General features: G+C 44.0%; 1 protein-coding gene across 1 annotated transcript in view; it reads right to left on the bottom strand.

The window, feature by feature from the left end:
• Positions 1-20,332, bottom strand: part of LOC119974475 (SHC-transforming protein 1-like) — a 117,074-nt gene that overhangs the window by 4,724 nt on the left and 92,018 nt on the right. The window contains 7 exon segments of the mRNA XM_038813391.1: positions 296-561; positions 8,216-8,404; positions 11,519-11,591; positions 12,455-12,632; positions 12,832-12,958; positions 13,492-13,543; positions 18,221-18,274. Of these exon segments, the coding sequence (XP_038669319.1) occupies positions 296-561; positions 8,216-8,404; positions 11,519-11,591; positions 12,455-12,632; positions 12,832-12,958; positions 13,492-13,543; positions 18,221-18,274 (939 nt within the window).

The raw sequence follows: 20,332 nt of genomic DNA, 5'->3' as shown, positions 1-20,332 counted from the left end.
TAACCCATTATTGAAAGTGGTTAAGGAGTTTCCTTCATCAACAATGGTGAGTGGGAATCGGCAAGAAATTCACAATTCATAATGACAAACTAACTTGCATTTAAATTCAAAATATTTCATTTTTTTGCACAATAGAATTTAGTAAACACGTTTACTCAATAAAACCTCTGCAGTGGTAAGTCTGCCAAAATGAAATTGATATGTATGACATTTAGATAATTACAAACTTCAAGATAATATGTTTTAAAAGAAAGTTTCAAAAAACGCAAGCTGCTTCCGCCCCCTTAAATCTTACCATGCCTTCAGGATCCACCAATAGCAAGTGCTTAGCTTGCCCTCCCTGCAGCCCAGTCAGGACATATTGCTGTGGTGTGGTCATGCTTTCCCGCACCAGGAAGTCACCATCTTTTATCAGCAGCCTCTCGGCTTCCTGTCTGCTCATCCTTCCACGGTACCAGACTTCCTTCGTCAGCTGCTCTCTCATGGAAGACAGGGTAGTGGGCAATGAGACAGCTGCAGGGTTGTTGACTGTTGCACTGCTCTGAGCAACATCAGCGTGTTCTATGGTCACACAATCACAGTTTGGAAAATTATACTGGGCAGTACAAAACGGCAAAAAACAGAACAATTCAAAAAGATTCAATGCAAAGATAAGCATAGGCAGAGGGCAAGTAGCGTAGTTTTAAAAATTTGTTCGTGGGATGTTGGTGTCGCTGGCTAGGTCAGCATTTAAAAAATATATAGCCTATCCCTGAGGGCATTTTAAGAATCGACCATGTTACTGTGAGTCTGGAGTCACACAGTTGGTAGCTGATTTTGGACACATTGCATTGTGACTTTGTTACATCAAGTGTAAAAATGGGCCATCATGTGTTGAACAATATTTATGTATAAAAGGTAAGGATGACAGATTTCATTCCCTAAAGAATATTTGTGAACTGGACAGGCTTTTCTAACTATCGACAATGGTTTCATTGATCATGATTAGACTTTCAATTCCAGATTTTTATTGAATTCAAATTTCACCATCTGCCACTGTGGGATTTGAACCTGTGTAATGAACCCATTACTCTGGGTCTCTGGATTACTATTCCAGTGACAATACCACTACACCACCGCCTCCCCTATATTAAACAGTAGTTTTGGAATGTAGTCTTGGTAGTGGTGTCTGGAACTCGCTGCTGGAGAAGGTGGTGGAAGCAGGGACGATAGCGACGTTTAAGGGGCATCTTGACAAATACATGGGAATAGAGGGATACGGACCCCAGAAGTGCAGAAGATTTTAGTTTAGATAGGCAGTCATGGTTGGCACAGGCTTGGAGGGCCGAAGGACCTGTTCCTGTGCTGTACTTTTCTCTGTTCTTTGTTCTTGTTCTTGTATCTAGAATTCATCACTGCAGTGCTTTTGATGCTCCTTTTCCAACTTCATATACCTTTCTGTGGTGGCACATGATTCTCCAGGAGCCATCAATTCTCTGGAATCCCACTATTTTAAACATTTTCCAGCTGCAAGCCTGGGAAGTGGCATTATTAGAACCTTTAACAATGGTGGCTAAGACAGGAGATCATAGCCAGGTCCGATTGTGGCCTCATCTGACACAGTAACATGTCAGTGATCAGGATGACAGCTACAGCTGGGTTTACCCTCCCCTACCCAAGGATATCCAACAACAACTGAAGCATCTTCAGTAATGCCTTGTTGTGTTAGGCTACTCAGGACAGACCAGCATGCAAAATCTGGGAAGTTTTACAGCTATGTCCCATACTATGTGGTCCAATGGGCCATCATAAAAACACTCAAACAATTATTTTTGGTCAAATTTAGTGTAGGGATTGTTTTGTACTGATTTGAGATGCTAACTTTATGTTAAAGCATTATTCATAGTGGCACAGCGGTTAGCACTGCTGCTTCACAGTGAAGTTACGGTCACAATCAGATAAAGTTCACAGGGACAATAGGCCTACTCCTGTTTATTATGTCCTTACGCATGCTATAAATATGTTCTTTTGCTGCTTGTTAAACAGAAAGTTGTCCTTATTCCTTGATTTTGCTATGGACCACAGATCTAGAGTTGCATTTCAAAGTTAAAGAAGTGATCCTATAGCCGTTAGTGGGGACTGATATCTAACGTGCTCATCTGTTAGAACCATATGCTGACTAAATTGCTAAAAATTAACAGAAGACAATTGACATATAATCATATCGGAGGTAAACCCAACTTTCAGGGGGAAAAAAATCACATTGCTTATTTGCCACAACACAGAACAGTGTTGGTTCAGTTTGCATTAAATGTGTTTTTTTTTTAAATAATTTTTATTCAAGTTTTTCAACAATAAATTTTCTCCCCAGTTAAAGTAGACAAGGTGTGGTTCTACACCGAAACAAGAAAATAACTCCCCCCCCCAAACAGAATAATAAATAATAACAAACAATACAAGAAAGAAGAAAATAACAAGCCCACCGTCGCAAAAACAAACCCCCTTAACCAGCCCCGAACCCACCACCCCGTACCTCCCCCCCCCCACTGACCACCCTCTACCCCTTCACCAGGAAATCAAGAACGGGCTGCCACCGCCGAAAGAACCCCTGTACCGACCCCCTCAGGGCAAACTTAACCTTCTCCAGCATGATGAACCCAGCCATGTCGTTGATCCAGGCCTCCGAACTCGGGGGCCGCCTGTCCCTCCACTGTAACAGAATCCTGCGCCGGGCTACTAGAGACGCAAAGGCCAGAATGCCGGCCTCTTTCGCCTCCTGCACTCCCAGCTCCGAAGCTACCCCAAAAATCGCGAGCCCCCAGCCCGGCCTGACCCTAGACCCGACCACTTCAGACAAAGTCCCCGCCACCCCCTTCCAAAACCCCTCCAAGGCCGGACATGCCCAAAACATATGGGTGTGGTTATTAAATGTGTTTTTTAACTTTTGTTTGCATTTTAAAAAAATGTTGCAAGTAAAACAACAATGCTGCAATGCTAATGATTGAAAATCCCGAACGGCTGGTTTCCAGTTCAGAGGTTTCAGCAAACCCTGGCTTGTAAATGAGGTGCTTCATCTGTACTAAGCAGATGATCTAATTTAATGTCTTAATTTCCATCTGGATCCTGCAGAGCGGGGGTTCTATTAACATAGTTCATTAGAAATGCGATAGTCAGCTTCCTGTGCGGATAGTCATACATCACAAGGACAAACCCATAGACAAGTCACTATGTTACAACACTGCTGCATTTTCAATGCAGCATTCTCCTTCACAGTAAAGTTAATTTGGTTGATAAATATGAATGCAAGTCCTTTTGTTGTAAAATTGTACATTTCAATAAATGTTTAAATATCGTGAAGAAGTCAGCAAATGTGACACTCATTCATTGTCTTCTAATGGTTGTGCACCAGGTAGAAAATTAGCATTTGGAGCATGCTTAATAATTGTATCACAAATGTTAAATTAAGTGTAAGTAATTTTGGTCATGGAAGACTAACCCATTGCTGTGGGTTATATGGATATCAAGAATCACTAACACGAAACAGAAAATGCTGGACAATCTCAGCAGGTCAGGCAGCACATGTGGAGACAGAAGGGAGCTAACGTCTCGAATCAAAGCTAGAGAGAACTGGAAATAGGGTCAGATTTATATTGTTGTGGGGGTGGGGGGGAAATGGAGCAGTGGGGCTGGATGTTGTGCAGAAAAGACAAAGAGAATGCAAATGACTAAGAAGGGTGCTCAGTGATAGTGGCGCATTAAGAGATCAGAATGTGTTAAGGGCAGAGCAGAGATAAGCAGTATGTTAAAGAACAACTTGGAATAAGGAACAGATGGCCCTAGTTGGGGGGTGGGGGAGAAGAGAGACAATAGTGAGGGGAAAACGGATTGATATTTAAAAAAATAATAATTTGATAGAAATAAAAATGGGGTAAAGGTGGAAGAGAGAATTAAGAGTCAAGAATTGCTAGCTGGATGGGTGGCACGGCGGCGCAGTGGTTAGCACTGCTGCATCACAACACTGAGCACCTGGGTTTGATCCCGGCCCAGGGTCACTGTCCATGTGGAGTTTGTACATTCTCCCCGTGAATGCGTGGGTCTCATCCCCACAATTTAAAGATGTGCAGAGTAGATGGACTGACCTCGCCATATATTTTTTTTTAAAATTGCTAGCTGCATCTGAAATCCAATCATTAAAACACTATCCTTCCCATATGTCCAACCCAATATTCGGTTCAATGCTTCCCCAACCATCCGTGAAAAATCCACACCTTTCCCTCTATGTTGGCTGCTGCACCCTATCTGCCTGACATTTACATTAAGTCATAAAAGCACTGATTCAAGTGGGATCATTGTAGTATTCTGAGTATCAGTCAAACGAATATACTACTTGAACTGTGGTATTCAGAATTCTTTCATAGCCCTGGTGCCTTGGAGCAACATCAGGCATCTGACTGGGATGGTGGGAGGTCAGGGTAAGGCGAGGAACTCAGCTCTGTAAGGGTAAATAGGACAATGAAGGCAAATAAGAACATTTTAATTATGTTGAGGGAGGTTTTAGAGATAGGAAAAGTTACAAATCTTAGATGGTTTAGGGGATTATGAGATAGAGAGTGTAAGAGTTCTAGGAGATATGCAGATAGTAGAAGGAGTTCAGAGAGATGGAGAGGATGGAAGAAAAACAAGATATATAGTTGGCTACATCCATCCTAGGTGATCCCACAGTGCTACATTCATCTTCCTCCATACAAATTGAGGCAATAAAATACTGATTAAACTTTCCTGCAATATTTGTCTCTCCTTGTTGACCAGGACTCTTCATCACAGTTCAAAAGACAGTGAGTAATGTAGGCTGGACAATGCATCATTCTTCCTTTAAGTCTCAGCTTCTATCTTACTTCATAGAATTGTAGAATTTAAAGTGCAGGAGGTCATTCGGCCCATTGAGTCTGCACCAGCCCTTGGAAACAGCATCCTACCTTCGCCCAGACCTCCACCGTATCCCCACACCTCCACCCTATCCCAGTAACCCCACCTAACCTTTTTTTGGACACTAAGGGAAATTTAGCATAGCCAATCCACCTAACTTGCATGTCTTTGGACTGTGGGAGGAAACCGGAGCACCCGGGGAGAACGTGCAGACTCCGCACAGACAGTGATGCAAGCCAGGAATTGGACCTGGGACCCTGGAGCTGTGAAGCCACAGTGCTAACCACTGTGTTGCCATGCTCCCTTCTTGAAACATTTCAGGCTGTGTGGTGTAGACAGTGATGTTAGAGAAAGAGTCCTAAGATGTTCATGCAATGACAGTGAAGGAACGGTAATAGCTTTCCAGGTCAGGATGGTGTGTAGCTTGGAGGAGAACTTTTTAAAAATAAATTTAGAGTACCCAATTATTTTTTTCCAATTAGGGGGCAATTTAGTGTGGCCAACCCACCTAACCTGCACATTTTTGGGTTGTGGGGGTGAAACCCACACAGACACGGGGATAATGTGCAAACTCCACACGGACAATGACCCAGGGCCAGGATTCGAATCCAAGTCCGCAGCGGCGTAGGCAGCAGGGCTAACCACTGTGCCACCGTGCCTCCCATCTTAGAGATGTTGTTGCTCCAATGCACTTGCTGTCCTTGTCCTGCAAGGTGGTGAAGGTTACTGGTTCGGAATGTGCTGTTGATGTGCTTGATGAGTTACTGCAGTGCACCTTAGATGGTGCACACAGTTGCCACTGTGTGTTGGTGATGGAGGAGTGAATGCTGAAGGTAGTGAATGAGATGCTAATTAAGCGGGCTGCATTGCCCTGGATAGTGTCAGGTTTCCTGACTGGTGGAGCTGCACTCATCCAGATATGTGGAGAGTATTCCATCACACCCCTAACTTGAGCCTTGCAGATAGTGGACAGGTTTGGGGCAGGTGATGAGTTACTGTTGAGTTTTTCAAGGATTAATTCTTCCCCACATGTTGTGATGGATTAATCAAGTAGGGTGAACCTTTAAAGTTGAAAATATACAACTAGAAAAGTTGATTTTTAGTTCTGACGAGTCTAGGTTTGTATAGTTAATACAAAGGTTAGATTTTCAGACAACTCTCATCAGGCTAACCTACCTCCCTATCGAATTATAACATTGTGAGAGAAGGACCAATTTTGTGTTCCTAATCGACTGATTCTGGGCATTTCCAAAGCAGAACAGTAGGTCTGCCTGGGAACGTCCCGTACCAGCCTCCCCGAACAGGCGCCGGAATGTGGCGACTAGGGGCTTTTCACAGTAACTTCATTTGAAGCCTACTTGTGACAATAAGCGATTTTCATTTCATTTCATTTCAACTTGTTCCCCATGGTTTACCGCCATTGCCAGAATTTTCTGTCGAAAACGGCAGTAGGCAACGAGTATGTCTAAGCAATTGTGTGCATCCATATTCCAATTAATCCATCCATTGTGAGGGGAAATATCAAACACTACATTTCCCATCCTCGAGCCCCTTAGCAATTGTGGAGCCCAGGAATGCGAGTGCACTTCATAATTGCACAGTTCCTCTGGCGGATAGACAGGATTTTATAGTTACAGGACCCCTCAGGGAGTGTAATTGATTGCAGGGCAATTAACTACAATCACTCTACCCTATACACTTAAGAAGAAACTATTTGGTCTTCAGCTTCCAGAAGCTGCCACTCTACCCCACAGATACTTAAAGCCTACATGAGCAATTTTCTAGTTCCTACCCCAATACCAACGCAGGCAGCAATCCATGGCCAAATTACTTAAATAAGGTTAACCCAGGAAAGTCAACCAACAGCAGCAACAATAGGCCTGCCCATCAATATTGCAGTGGGATTCCAGCCGTGTGCTAAATTCCCATGTGACGTGTTCTGCCAAGAGTATCCCTACCAAAATGTTTCTAACCACGAAGTGTCCGCGACTCAAGAATTGTTGAAAGTCTGATTTTCATACCATTGTCAAAGCTAAACACGTGTTTTCTTAACAATACGTCCATTCGTATAATAAATTAATCTATTTCACACACACACCATCCCCCCGTTGCCCATCACTACTGGGCCTTGCATATTCTGTGACACCCTGGGTTTTATTGGTGCTATGTCTGGCCAGCTATTATCGATCATAAGAATAGCTTGGTGAAAACCCCATAAGGTAGAAATTGCCTTCTGTTCAGAGCAGATGAGAGCGGGATTTCAACAGACCGGGGATCAAACTTGCACCCGACCATCCTGCAGCATCATTACCATTCTTATGGCTACATTATAGTCCCTGAAAAGTTCTAAAATAATGGATGTTCTTTTCATAAAAGCTTTAACAGGTCGAACTAAAAAATGATTAGAGCTTATACAAATAAAAGTGGGAAAAAAAATGCCAATGCTGGAGATCGAAGTGCAGGGCAAAACGTCCAATGTTAGCTTGAGTGTTAAAGGGGAAGTCACAAATATGGTGCCCATTGTCCCACCCGCCCTTCCTTTTGGTTGGGAAGGAGCACAGAAGAGGCGGTCAATTCACTCCAACCAGTTTTACGCCTCGTGTCCAAATGGACTATTTTTTCTATACTCAAAGTGCTAGAAGTATACAAGAAATGAGTCAGCATCTGTTAACAATCTTTACTGGTGATGTACTGACCTGTAAGTGGTCAGATCTGCTAACGTGAATGCATCTGAAAACTCAAATAGTGTATGATTGCATTTGAGGCTCACAATAGCCTTTACGAGATGGGAAAGAACATTTTTACTTTTACTGTTTAAGCAAGGTTCAGATACTGTGCCTTTGGGTATTCAAGGTTGAGTGAGGCCAGTGGAGTCCATAAGGTCAATTGTACTGGTAGGTGGAGGGACGGAGGGATAATGGGTTGAACGATTTTTTAAAAAATTCATTCATGGGATGTGAAGATTGCTGTTATGTTCTAAAAGGTCATGGCGCCGAGGTCCCAGGTTCGATCCCGGCTCTGGGTCACTGTCTGTGTGGAGTTTGCACATTCTCCCCGTGCTTGCGTGGGTTTCGCCCCCACAACACAAAGATGTGCAGTGTAGGTGGCTTGGCCACGCAAAATTGCCACTTAATTGGAAAAAATGAATTGGGTACTCAAATTTTTTTTTAATGTTCTAAAAGGTTAAAATTAATAATCTATCCCTGAAGATAAGACAAAATAAAAGAGGCTTCTGAAACTTTGCACCAGTACCAGTGTAACAATAAGCTTCAGTTTTAGATGTAGATTCTTCATCTTCGAATAAACTTACTTTGGTCATATACATCCTTGCGCATGTTGGCAAAGATCTGTCCTGATGCTCCATTGTTGGCAGAAGAGGAGGAGTTCTCCATATTCTGTGTGTTCATGTAAGATGGATCATCAAAAAGGTCAAATCTGCTGGTGGCTTTGATTGGCAGAATGTTTCTATTTGTTTGTGGAAATCTAGTCCATGAATTGCCTGAAATATTAATTATGTAGGATCTTTATATTATCAAATCATTTAAAGTTATGCTCTGGCAAACCAAGTAATCTTCATGTTTGAGTTCCAAACAGTAAGGTTAAGGCAATTTGGAATTTACGTCAGTTGTTTGTATGCAGATAAATGAGTGTCCCGGATAAATTTACTTGGCAGGAAACATCTCTGTTCCTGGAAAACCGCTGGCCATGAGCAATGCCAGAGGAGATCCACTAGTATGTTTTAAAACAAAAGATGTGTGTCTTGTGTGTACCCATTTCCATCACAGCTCAAACAATCAATCACAACTTAGGAGTCTGGAACTTAGCCATGATTAAGTAGCCACCAGAAATGAAAACCACCAGTCGCAAAAGTTTTAAGTTTTAAAAGAGGTAGTAGGCAAACCACCAATAGTAAAGAGAAGAAATAACAACAAGCCAAAGTCGTACAAAAAGAATGATTAACTTTAGCAGCTCTGCAGCATTGTTTGTGTATAAAATGTCTTGAACAGCATTCTGCACTGGTGACCTGTAACCCCCCCCCCCCAAGAAGGTTAGCATACGAGTTTCCAGAGATACTGTCAGCTTAAGAGATTCAAAGTATCAGACAAATACCCTCAGGATTGTGTATATGATTAAGAGTTTTTATAAAGCAAGCCTGGATTTGCTGTTTATTTCACCACACGGAATGCAGTGGCGTGGTGGCACAGTGGTCAGGACTGCTGCCTCATAGCGCCAGGGACCCAGGTTCGATTCCGACCTTGGGTGACTATGTGGAGTTTGCACTTTCTCGCCGTGTCCTCGTGGGTTTCCTCCGGGTGCTCCGGCTTCCTCCCACAGGAGAAAGATATGCAGGTTAGGTCAATTGGCCATACGAAAATTACCCCGTAGCGTCCAAAAATTACGGGGATAGGGCAGGGGTGTGTGGGCCTAGGTAGGGTGGTCGGTGTAAAACCGATGGGCTGAATGGCCTCATTCTGCGTCTTTCGGGACTTGTGAGAGGAAAATGGAGCACCCGGAGGAATCCCACACAGACACGGGGAGAACATGCAGACTCCACACAGACAGTGATCCAAGCCAGGAATCGAACCTGGGACCCTGGAGCTGTGAAGCAACAGTGCTACCCACTGTGCTGCCATGCTGCCCAGCTGAACGCTGACCTAGAGAGCCTCTTGGACGCGTTGGAAGCCAGGAGAAATGTCCTGTTTCCCTGAAGGTGAGCCACAAGACAGCCAGTGCTGCCTGGGATGAGGTGTTGGCAGCTGTCAGCTCGGGGAGTGTGACCATGAGGACTGGCCTGCAGGACAGGAAGACGGTCAACATCCTACATCGAGCAGCGCGAGTAAGTATTCACCAAGGCCCCTGGCACCAACACCCCAAAGGGAGCATCCACCCCCCCCCCCCCCCCCCCCCCCCCCAACCCACCAACCCCCCAGGTGGACCCCAGGACCCTATGGGCACCGGCTGGGAGGAGCTTTGCCCCATCCCCTGGGTGTTTGGATGTTGGTTGTAAGTGTGTGGTGTTGCCTCCCGCAGTGTTCAAGCACAGTGTCCAGGCATCAAGGTGTGATTGGAATGCTAGGCAATGACTTCCACGTGCTACATGACCTGCCCACCCACAGGAATCCACTTGGTATGTGTCAATTGCTCACTTAACCACGTTTGCCAATTCCCCATCAGCAACAGCCTTCAGCCATGCAGCCAGAGGCCTCAGCAATCGGTGGGGGTACAGGTGACCGGTGGAGCAGATGGGCAGGGACAGGGGTTGCCTCCAGAACGGGTACACATGATCCAGGGCTGGTGCCACGAATGCCCCCCCCCCCCCCCCCTCCCCCCGAAGACCAGAAACCAGGGAGTTGGGACAAGGAAGGTGGTTAACGTAAAAAAAAACAAAGAACAGGAGGTTGAACAAGATCCAAAAAATTCAAGTAAAATGCAGAGCAAGTGCTGGGAATTAAAGAGACAGCTGAAAGAACCAGATTTAAAGCCAGCTAGGTAAGAAGCCAAACATCTGAGGTCATCAAAAGTTTGGTGACAACTTCACAGCCTATGAAGCAGTAGTGTTCTGTCGGCATGGTTGGGTGCCTGAGAGATTGTGTGGAAGCTTTAATGCACATGGCAAACCAAGGCAGAGGGATGCAGAAAGGAGAGATTGAAATCCTGGAAGTAGATCCTTGGTGAAGGCATCCGAGAGAAATTGTTGTTTGGAAGAAGATTCCCAAGGTGTGTTTTTTTGAGAGTGGGGTTTGGAAACTCTTGTCTGAAAGTTAGAGTTCCAGTGAGACCAGTGTGACAACATCTGGGGGAATTTGATGAGAAATGCACAGAAGTTGTGCTGGGCTGCATCAGTCACTTTGTTTCAGAGTGTGGTGGGGTCTGACTGTATTCGCCTACTGGTTTACATGGACTGCGTACTTACTGAGAACATTGAAGTATTTTGGTAACCAGCGTAATTCTAATAATTAACTAAAAATAAACTAAAACTTTCAATCTATTGAGCCAAATTGCATCTGGGACCTGAATGTCCAGCAGTAACATCAGCTGGGATTGTAACATGAGGACAGTAGATTTCCTTCCCTAAAGAACATTAGTGAACCAGGCGGGTGTTTATGACAATCACGGTCATGGACACCATTACAGCATGCTTTCAATTCCAGATTTATTCACTGAATTTTAATTCCATCAATTTTCGTCGTGCCTAATCCAGGGACCAGGCGTTGGGAAGGGGGGGGGCTGCTGAGAGCCACGCCCTACACTTCCTGCTGACACCACTCCTCTGCCACCCCCACCTACCATCTCTAAAGTGTGTTGAAGTTACTCTCCAATCTGAGGCCTTTGGTGAGTGGGCAGAAGCCACTGCCTCCCCGGTTTCACTGCTGAGTATGAAAGGGCTGCTGGCCTCCGATTGGCTCGCAGCCCTCAGCAGGTGAGACTTCCAGCCCCAGGGTCCTTAATTCCAGAGGAAGCCCACAGCCGGCCTGTTAAATGCCTGACTGGCACAAGGTACAATGAGCCTTCTCGAAAAGAGAACCAGGGCCGAGAACCCCTTCAGCTCCACAAGATTCCACCCTCTGAAAGCAACGTAGACCAAACTTTAATGGAGAGGTACATGACATACCTGCCATAATGAAGGTTTGTTTGTGCGGATCTGAATAATTTTCGTAAATGGTGATGGACGACGGGCTCGCAGTCTGTAAAACAATGTATTCAGCGTCAAGGGAAATTGTTTCAACACAAGCGTAATGTATAAAAGGGCTGAATATATAACAATACTTCAGTCAGATTCAGTGCCCTCTCAGGCAAGGATGTCACATGACAGGTGAAGCAGGAAACTCAAAATGATGCAAGAAGATAGGAGTAACTGAATCCACAGTCAAGAGGATGGACTTTTAATGATTTTTGAAAGGTGAGTCTTGCCTCCTCACCCTCAGCTCTCCCCCAGTATTTGCCCACTGAAGGCCCATATGTTGGTTGATACCTTCAACGAGACACTTTCTTCAATGTTTTGCTGCACCTTGGACAGAATGCTGAGTGGGCCCTTCTTGACGGCAATGTTCCTTCCCACACATGAAATTATCCCAATCCAGAAAAATGGATTACTGTTCCGGTTGGTTATATATAAGGTCCTGGTTCAGAGGGGCAGATGGGAGTCCTGCCCTGGGACTATAATTTTAATCCTGCAAGTTGCATTTTTGCACTTGACCAGTAACAGCTTCAAAAGAATAAAAAGGAAGTCCAGAAACCGGGGAGTTGGGACAAAAAGTATGTCTCAGGAAGACAGTTAAATTAAATACAAAATCTCATGGAACGAATCTCAGACTCGTGGGGCGGAATTCTCCGGTCTGCCAGCCGGGTTTTCTTGTGCGGCACTCCCTCACCAGCAGCGGGATCCTCCATTCCAGCAGCCAGCCCAAGATATTTCCCATTGCGGCCACCCCAGGTGTTGGGGAAACCCACGGGTGTGGGTGCGCTGCGGGCGGAGTGGACGATCCCGCCGACGGAGAATTCCGCTGCAGATATTTCTGACATCGGCATATTAGCAAAAAACTCTAACCTGTGGAAAGTCTCCATCCTTTTTCAATTGGCTATCATTACTGTAGACTGCAGAGTCCTCTTCTACTTTTACACTCTGCGGGCATCCTTGGGCTGCTGGATTAGTTTGGACTTCATTATAGTACCCATGGTTCTGATCTTCTTCACTTTCCACATTCCATATTGCAAGGCCTGGTCTTCTGCAACGCAAGAGAAGCAGCAAAAATATGATAGCAGCATTTGCAAACCACTTCATCATATCTTCCCACTTCTGGACTGCCATCGGCCAATTCTTTGCAAATTCTTAGTTTGTTTTGCTTATCACTGATTTGGACATTCTTGGCCAAAGATCGCAACACCTGAATATATGTATTAAGTAGGACTTTAAATTGCATTGACCTTTCATTAGGTGTAATAACTACAGGTGAACTCTTCAAGTATTGTTTGAAGCGAAGTTCAAATGCTTTTCCTATGGTATTTATAACATCTTGAGCCAAATCATCAGAGCACTCCAGAATGTGGCAGGCTGGAAAACAAAATGCAAAATGGGTTGGATTTTGCTTGTCAAATGATTGAAACTCACATGAATTCTACACTTCTTTTAAATAAACTCACCGTGAAATGATTGCATTTTACATTATTGTTCAATTATTCCTAAAATGCATCAAGTCGTCAAGTCAGGAATAAAGTATTAATATTTAGTTCATTGCTAATTCTTTATTTGGTATAATAGATAATTGAACATTTTATGAAATAGTTAAGCAATAAATTAGAGTTGCACATATTCACAATGATCAATGTTGTGGGCAGCTCATTATTTCACATAATCATAGCATTCAATTTATAGTCTGTCTTTCTAATGATTCTAGTGATGTATTTTGTTCCCCCATACCCCTTGGAGAAAAAAGGCAAACTGCATCATGTTTTAAAATTGCAAAATTAGACAGCCTATACTTCAAGGATACTAATACAGCGTAATGGCCATAATGAGCATCATTAGATTTGTTGGAACGCAATGTGCAAAAGACACTGCTGACAATCCCAAGAGCTGTTACGTACCTCTTTGATTTACCGGGTCTTTGGCAACATAAGCAACATAATCAGTTGTGTCCTAAAATAGAGAGATTTATGGTTAACGCTTGTAACAAGCATGAGTTCAGCATCATTGTAATAACGCATCTGAAATGTAATGTTAAAACACAGAAGCTGAATGTACTTCCACACTGGTAATGGAGCAGAGAGTTTGGGCATAGAGGAATCAGAGGGGGCTCTATATACACAGTAACACAAATCCCTTACAGATAAAAAAAAGACCACATCTGCTTGAAATCTGAAATAAAAGCACAAGTACTGGAAATATACAGCAGACCTGCCAATGCCTGATGTTTCACATGGGAGCCTCTAACAGATTTGGCATGGTCTGGCAGGCAATTTGTCGCTACATTGCGTGGGTGCATGGCTGTGCAGCAATCTGCAACGTACCGCACAGCGCACCATACAGGCCGCACTAAATGTAGAAGTAGAGGGAACATTACTGACAGAACAGTGTGGGGTTCTACTGACCATGCCAATTCTGATGAAGGACCTGGCCCAATTTATTAATTCAATCCTCTTTCAGATGCTGACTGACCTGCTAAACGTTTCTAGCTTTTTCCATTTTTATCTCGTTTTCAGAATCACCCTTAAAGAAATATTCAAGGATTCCTGCGTGCTGGTAAATAAGTGACTGCAATTTGTATGCCTTTATCTTTGCGGCTGTCGGCCCCACCAATATAAAGTGAGGTAATAAAATTAAAAATAAACAAGACTCCACTGACAAACAAATGCTCCACAAATCACAGAAGCGCCCATCAGATAATCAGAAAGCCACTGCTTTTGAAAGCTTCTAAAATTAATTCGAGCCATTTGCAATTAAAAACAATGACTAACAAGTGAAGTAATATTAGTCAATTGACAGGAAATAAATATCCATGTCTGCAGTGCAAGTAGAGATAATCACTGACAAATCAACAATGAATCATGAAAGAAGTGGCACTTGGGGCCAGAAGTGTTGGTTCAGAACTCAGATGCCTCAGTAAATCAGCAATGTGGTTCTGGCACGTCCTTGGTGATGTTCAATGTTTTTTTCCCTCATTTTCTTTCTATCTTTTCGTGTCAATACAGTAAGTCAAGGTAAAAATACGAGAACAAAATGTTCCTTAAAGCGAGCTTGAATTGCTTTAATAAAATCTCTTAATTTGCCAGTCAAGATATCTATATCAATCTAACTGTAATGATTACTATTCCCACTACAGTAACTTTGGAAACTGAAATCCGCTTTGGGTTGTTTTTATTTTTCAAATTCATTCCCATCTTATATACTGTCCCTGGATAATATTTAAAATTTACCTTAATATCTAAATTCTTAAGTTACAGTTACTGGGTGAGTGGGCTCATCTGTCTATCAAACATCTTGATGGATACCATTATTACTGCTGCTTCGATGACCTGCTGTATTGTAATATGATATGGGAAGGATTCACCTCCTCAGCTAGCATTTTATCCTCCACTCGATCCCAACCAGAATCAACAGACATCCTCGCCAAGGAGTAAGTTCAGGTGTCCAAGCTAAGCACCCAACTCTCCTCTTCAATTTTGGATATGTTTTCAATAGAACGCTAGAGCCCAACCCATCTTGCAAAATATCTCCCAAAAGGCAATGGTCAAATCTCACCCATAGACATTTGAATAGACAGTGACAGTCTCTGCATACAATAAGCAATCTACCATTTATAGGTTTGCCCAATGAAACTCCTGTGAAGTGCATTGGGATGTTTTATTCTGTTAGAGGTGTTGTATAGAGGAACAAGCCGTTGTTGTAGCCAGGATGGCAGAGGGTACCTTAGCATTTGTTTAGCAGAGCATAGAACATAGAAAACACAGCACAAAACAGGCCCTTCGGCCCATGAACAAATTAATCTACACCCCATAATTCTACCGTAATCCATGTACCTATCCAATAGCCGCTTGAAGGTTCCTAATGTTTCTGACTCAACTACTTCCACGCGCAATGCATTCCATGCCCCCACTACTCTCTGGGTAAAGAACCTACCTCTGACATCCCCCCTATATCTTCCACCATTCACATTAAATTTATGTCCCCTAGGGCAGCACGGTGGCACAGTGGTTAGCATTGCTGCCTACGGCGCTAAGGACCCGGGTTCGAATCCCGGCCCTGGGTCACTGTCTGTGTGGGGTTTGCACATTCTCCCTGTGTCTGCGCGGGTTTCGCCCCCACAACCCAAAGATGTACAGGTTAGGTGAATTGGTCATGCTAAATTGCCCCTTAATTGGAAAAAATAATTGGGTACTCTAAATTTAAAAAAATAAAAATTTATGTCCCCTTGTAATGGTTTGTTCCACCCGGGGAAAAAGTCTCTGACTGTCTACTCTATCTATTCCCCTGATCATCTTATAAACCTCTATCAAGTCACCCCTCATCCTTCTCTGTTCCAATGAGAAAAGACCCTCAACCTTTCCTTGTAAGACCTACTCTCCATTCCAGGCAACATCCTGGTAAATCTCCTTTGCACCTTTTCCAAAGCTTCCACATCCTTCCTAAAATGAGGCGACCAGAACCAAATCAGTCACACCGAATTTCGGCGTCAACACCCATTCTCTGCCCCTGCGCCGATCAAGATTTTGGCGTGGAGGCTCGAAGAATCCCGCCCACCGTTTCTGAAACGTGGGTCTCAGCGGTCGGGAACCCGGTAAGACCGCTGCGGACTGTATCTAGCGCCACCACAGTCGGGCAGGAGCTGTACTGCTGGCTGGGGCGGCTTCGGCGAGGGCCCCTAGACTGGTGGGGGGTGACCAGGGTGTGTCCAGGGGGCATGCGTGGCCACGGGCCCGGGTATGCTCATTGGCGAGATTGATGACAGATGGATGTTACCAGAGCACAATTTGTGATTAATTTCACATTTTCTAATAATGCAAACCAGCCAATGCACTGCACCAGAAAACCTGTGCTGTGAGTATCACTAAGTAAATATACCCTCAGCCAGTGAGAAGCCTGTTGAAGAGAACTTATAAAGTGGGCTAACCCCCTCTCCAATTCCCAAATAGAATGTCAATAGTATATCATCCCAGGTCTTGATAATGGGACCATTAAGAAACTTGACGAATGTCGTTAAAGAAAACTCTTTCAAATTGGGAGAGTTTAACTGCAGAATGCTAACCAGACCAGAGCTAGGAGATTCTTCAAAATCTTACTTGGGAAATATCATCAGCAACTCGTCAAGGCTCCTTTGACAGCACCTTTCAAACCTGCAATCTCTTCCACCTGGAAGTCAGCAGTCCCATGGAAACATCACCACCTGCAGGTTCCCTCCAAATCATCCACCATCCTGATTTGGAACAACAATCGCTATTTCTTCACCGTCACTGGGTCAAAGTCCTGTAACTCCTGGCATAGTAGCACTGTGGGTGTACCCACACCTCAGGGCTGCAGCTGTTCAAGGCAGCAACTCCCCACCACACACTCAAGGCCAATTAAGGACAGGCAATAAAAGCCATTCATTTACAGTTAGAGTACAATAAAATCCTCTGCCCTGCTTACAAAGTCCGAAAACACAAAACGGAGGATGTTACATCTTGTGGTTCACAGAAATTGAAGGTAATCACCCTTTAAGATTCAATTGATGGAACTTCATCGAATGTGTCTCTTAGATCATCTCATTTTCCATGTCCAGATACTTTGTTAGTTTGATACACAGATGATATTGCAGTATTGAGTGATATGGACACTCTGGATACATTCGCACGAACTTATAGTTCCCAAATCATATTGGCATAATCAAACAATATAACAGAGGGGCAACATATTTTTGGAGACATTTCTCATTTATATTTTACATGCAGTACAATTCTGATGTACAGCCTGCAATGTACAAAATAAATATGATTGCAGGTACATGGAACAATAGATTTCATGAAAAAGGTGTAATCAGTAGAAATTCTGCCAATTTATTCAACTGGTATTTATGAGTGGTTGTTTCATGAAGTTAATGACAGCAATCTAACCACCACCCATAATTCAGACTCCTGTGCGTCTTTCGCACATTTCCAAATATCAGAAACAATTTTGTTATTCTGCAACATTAGATGTACTGCCAACTATGTTTATTTTTGAACACGACCGGCTAAGCAGTGTGATTTTAAAAAATATATATAATTGACAATATTTTCATGTAATCCAATTTGTCATGGAGGGGGACAGTGTTTAAAGAAAATAATTCTGAAATATTCTACATTAAGAATTAGAAAGTTGGCTCACTAATCTGATGGACTATATCTGGCTCTAGTTTGATTGTAGGGATAGATATGATCATGACCGCCTCATGTTAGTTACTGTACCATGAAGTCTAAGAGATGGATCAGGCAGGTAGATGGGGTGGCAGGGGAAGGTAGCAATACACAAGTTAATAAAAGCAAAATGCTGCAGATGCTGAAAATCGGAAATAAAAACAGAAAATGCTGGAAAAACTCAGCAGGTCTGGCAATATCTGTGGAGAGGAAAACAGAAGTCCGCGTGACTTCTTCCGAGCTATGAACATACAAAATGTTGTCCACTCACTCCATCAAATGGCAAGGTAGGATGGAAAGAGGTCCAATTCCAATTAACTTGTACATAATATCTATTTGCATTCATTAATCACAATATTCCATTCCCAACATCTAATTCAAGACATACATCTCCTTCTGCAAATGTAATGATGCATCAAAATCTGATATGAGATGATGTACTCACTGGATCTCCTCCAGAGGCAAATGAGATTGACTGCATGTGGTGGTTGGCAATGATCTGTAAAAGAAAAGCACTTGCTTATCTAGAACTGGATTTCTGAGATGTATTTTCCAGTTAAAATGACACCTAAACAGAACCTGCACATTCAAGCTAGTGATAGAAAAAAGATTTTGTTTTAAGCTTAGCATTTTGTCAGCATATCAGCAAACGGGGGGGGGGGATCCGACTCCAGGGGGGGCCTCAACAGTGGGCAGGCCGGCGATTGGGGGCTACCGATCGGCGGGCGGGCTAATTCCGGAGAGGGGCCTATGTTCCTCCGCGCCGGGTCCCTGTAGGGCTCTGCCATGTTGCTCGGGGGCCAGCGTGGAGACGGCAACCCATGCACGTGCGCGGACCTGCGCCGTCCATGCTGGTGCCCACATCGGCAGCTGGAGCTGCGTAAAGCACTCCAGTGCCATGCTGGCCCCCTGTGCGGTGCAGGATCGCTGCTCCTAGCGGCCAGATGAAGCCATCGTAAAACGCTCCGGCGTTTACGACGGCATCAACACTTAGCCCCATTATCAGAGAATCCCGCCCCTGGTTCCTTCAGCAGAGAGGAGGAGCTACCAGAGTTTCACTTCAGTAGCAATGATGGGAGGTTAGAAAAATTGAAGGGAATCATAGGGAGAGTGTAAACTGGAGCACCTGAAAGTTTTAGCATTCCCAAACTTTGGGAGGAGTAAATTGGGTGCATTCAAAGAAAGATGGAACCCAGGAATGTTTCAGAAACAATGGGCCCTATTTTAACTCTAAGTGAATTGGGGTTTGAGTGAATAAGAATTGGGTCTGGTCTTTCTCCTGGGCACTTTGCACGTCCTGATCTAAATTTTTATTTCATTTGTGTAAGTATGTTAACGTTTTGGGTATCATCCTTCATTGAATTACACCAGGGTCGGCGCACGATTTAACGGCGGAGTCCTGTTTTGGGCGTGTTTAGCGGGCTGTTTCTCAGCGCCTGCAGCGTCGATAAAACAAAACACTATCAAATGGGACTTGTTTCTTTGGCCTCGGCGAGGGACACCCCTTCAATTTTTAAATGCCACCCCGATCTCCGGACCCCCCTCCGCCTTCCCATGATGACCTCCGGACCCCACCCCAAACACCCAACTTACCTGTTAAGGGGCCCTCAAGCCCTTCCCCCCTCATCCCATCTCATAAGGCCAGATCGCAACATCTTGCAAAATCTGGTAGGTCTCACCACGAGGCGCCCCGAGCGTTGAAAATCCCAGAGATTTAAGGGCCTCGTCACGACGAGGCCGTTCAATCTGGGTCGATGTCTTTGTCCTCCTCTGAGGGCTGTGTGCTTCAATCATTTTCCTGTTTAATTTCAGACCTCTTGCACCTGTAGCTTATTTCCCCCTTATTCCCAAATTTCCCCAAATCCTCCTGCCTTTTTCTTCATTCTTTCAGAACCACAGATATTAGCATATTCTTCTCTTCTTTCAATGCCTTTTCAAAGCTTTGCGAAGATGAATGTTTTATATCAAAAGTTAGGCAGCTTGTAGGTCATCCAACCCACCACAGATCTAATTTATAGACATCTTTTATCTCACTTTTTTCTTTTGCCTTTTCTTTGAGGCATTTTGCATTCTGTCTTGACATGTACAACCAACGTAAATGCTGGCACAAGTAATGAGTTACAAAGTGAAGAATGACTCATCTGCTTGTCTTACATAACAGTCACCTCATGCATCATAACCAGCCACGGTAAGCAAAGCTTGTTTCAGGTTCTTTGTATTCTTTGATGGATGAATAAGTTCTGTACTGTAAACATTGGGGTAGATTCTCCATTGCCCAACGCCGCTATCGGGATTCCCAGTTGGGCGCAGAATGGAGCGTCGAGGGGAATAGGGGTTCCCGTTGAGAAGCTCTGATCCCCCCTCTGCGGCCTCAGCGTGCAACCCGCCACGGTGGTTATTTCCATTTGATTAACGGGCAGGAAGCCAGAGTCTTAAACCCCCGGTTACGCATTGACCCCAGGAAGCCAAGACTACTCCCCACATTCACGGAAAAGGGTCAGTTCCAGGACAGACCTAGAAAAATCTAACGCTTCCTGTTTTTCATAGAATTTACAGT

The sequence above is a fragment of the Scyliorhinus canicula genome, chromosome 12, assembly GCF_902713615.1.
Source record: "Scyliorhinus canicula chromosome 12, sScyCan1.1, whole genome shotgun sequence".
NCBI classification, from domain to species: domain Eukaryota; kingdom Metazoa; phylum Chordata; class Chondrichthyes; order Carcharhiniformes; family Scyliorhinidae; genus Scyliorhinus; species Scyliorhinus canicula.
This window is presented reverse-complemented; position numbering and strand designations above follow the sequence as displayed.